Raw genomic sequence first — 1,881 nt, 5'->3', positions numbered from 1 at the left:
GTGTTAACTAAATATTTAATTTGTAATTTAAATATTTAGTTTATAAACTGACATTTATAAATGTATGAATCATATGGTGAAAAACTGACTTTGAAAAATAAAACTGTTTTTTTCTTATAAAAGGCTAAATAAAACAAAAATATTGGTAATTTTTGTGTAACTTTACAAATGGCACCTCATAAACCATGTTAATGTTATTGTACAAATACAGTACACGTTTTTCTTATGTTTTTATCAAATTTTGAACATTTTTGTTTTGGTTAAGTAACTTTTCATGTTGGGCAGGTAAAAAAATATCTTGTTGAACCCTGATCTTGACCTAGCAGAAGCTTATTGAAACAATGTCACAGTGAAAATGTGTCGTAATCAAAGCTAGAGGTGCTCCAACAACATAGTAGTGTGGTTTATTTTTTGTGTAGGCAGTGTGTAAACTTGGACTCACACTTGAAGCGGTGGTTACAGCCTGAGGGTGACTGGTGTGTTGTTGTGTGTTGGTGTTTCCTCAGGTATCAGCTGAAGGGATCCTGGACCCGTCAGCGCTTCAGTTCTGTGCCAGGAAGGTCTCGGCAGTGTCTGGAGARGCCAGGAAAGCTCTGGACATCTGCAGGTAAACATGCAGGATGCTTACAGGACCACTCATCTCTGGTTTTACAAAGTTGTSTAAATTTAACAGGAAACTGGATTTTTACTCCAAAAAGGGACAAACTGACCTGTGTTTGTGTTTCCAGGAGAGCAGTGGAGGTCGCAGAAGCTGATGAGAGGAAGAAGACGTCTCAGTCTACGAGTGACCAACACCGTGAGTCTGCTGGAAATGATCAAGAAGCCATGGCTGCATGACAGTGTGATTAAAAGTCCTGTCCTCTGTCCTGTCAGGGCCTGCAGTCAGCCTCCCGCAGGTGGCCCGGGTGCTGTCAGAGGTTTACGGGGACCGCATGGTGTGTCAGGGCAGCAGCTCAGAGGGAGAGGCCTTCCCTCTGCAGCAGAAGCTGCTGGTCTGCTGCCTCCTGCTGCTCCTGCGCAGTGGGAAGAACAAAGAGTTCAGCCTGGGGAAGGTGAGCTGCAGAACCCTGGTGTGACATCAGAAACCTTSCTGCTGTGTGAAGTGACGACACTGGTTTGTGTTGCAGCTCCATGAGGTGTACAGCAGGCTGTGTGCTCAGAGGCAGGTGTGTGCGGTGGGACAGGGGGAGTGTCTGTCTCTCTGCAGTCTCCTGGAGAGTCGAGGGGTCTTTGCTCTGAAGAAGGCCAAAGAGGCTCGTCTCACAAAGGTACGACACTCTGCTGTTACTGGTCCACAAGTGTGTCCTGGTTAAAGCTCCAGTGTTCTGCACACAACTTCCTGTTTATCTGCACCATGTGACCATCTTTACCTGCTGCCAGGTACAGCAGMCTGCTTCTTTTAGCATAAACACTGCCACACACTTCTGACCAATCACACTGCGGGGCTGGGTGGACCGGCTTTTCCTACAGTGTGGGGACAATTTTCAAAATAAATAAAAAAAAAAGCAGCCTGTTGGGGACTGAAGTGAACCGTGGGGTTAGTAGGGCTGTGTGTTGGCAAGAATTTAGCGATACGATACGTATCATGACAGAGAGGTCACGATATGATATATCCCGATATTAGAGATCAACCGATACAGGTTTTTGAAGGCCGATACTGAAACTGGTTTTTTTTAAACATCAGTCTAACCGATACGTGCAGCCGATATTTTTTGGCCGATTCTTGAAGCCGATACTACTTTTTCTTCCTCCATTAACATGATAAAAATAAGAATGATAACAAATGTTACACAAGTTAAAAATTAAAACAAAACAAACAAACAAAAAAAATATTAACTAAGCCTTGTCTGATGCAGGCTGTATTAAGTACCACCACACAGG

The 1,881-nt window shown here is 43.8% G+C and overlaps 1 protein-coding gene across 1 annotated transcript in view; it reads left to right on the top strand.

Moving 5' to 3' along the window:
- The window catches only part of cdc6 (cell division cycle 6 homolog (S. cerevisiae)), a gene marked incomplete in the record, with an annotated part of 13,119 nt that overhangs the window by 9,808 nt on the left and 1,430 nt on the right, over positions 1-1,881 (top strand). The window contains 4 exon segments of the mRNA XM_014031729.1: positions 507-607; positions 729-796; positions 874-1,052; positions 1,128-1,268. Of these exon segments, the coding sequence (XP_013887183.1) occupies positions 507-607; positions 729-796; positions 874-1,052; positions 1,128-1,268 (489 nt within the window).

This window comes from Austrofundulus limnaeus, unplaced genomic scaffold (genome assembly GCF_001266775.1).
Source record: "Austrofundulus limnaeus strain Quisiro unplaced genomic scaffold, Austrofundulus_limnaeus-1.0 Scaffold1307, whole genome shotgun sequence".
NCBI classification, from domain to species: domain Eukaryota; kingdom Metazoa; phylum Chordata; class Actinopteri; order Cyprinodontiformes; family Rivulidae; genus Austrofundulus; species Austrofundulus limnaeus.
The sequence above is the reverse complement of the archived record's forward strand: the minus strand, read 5'-3'. Positions and strand labels throughout refer to the sequence as shown.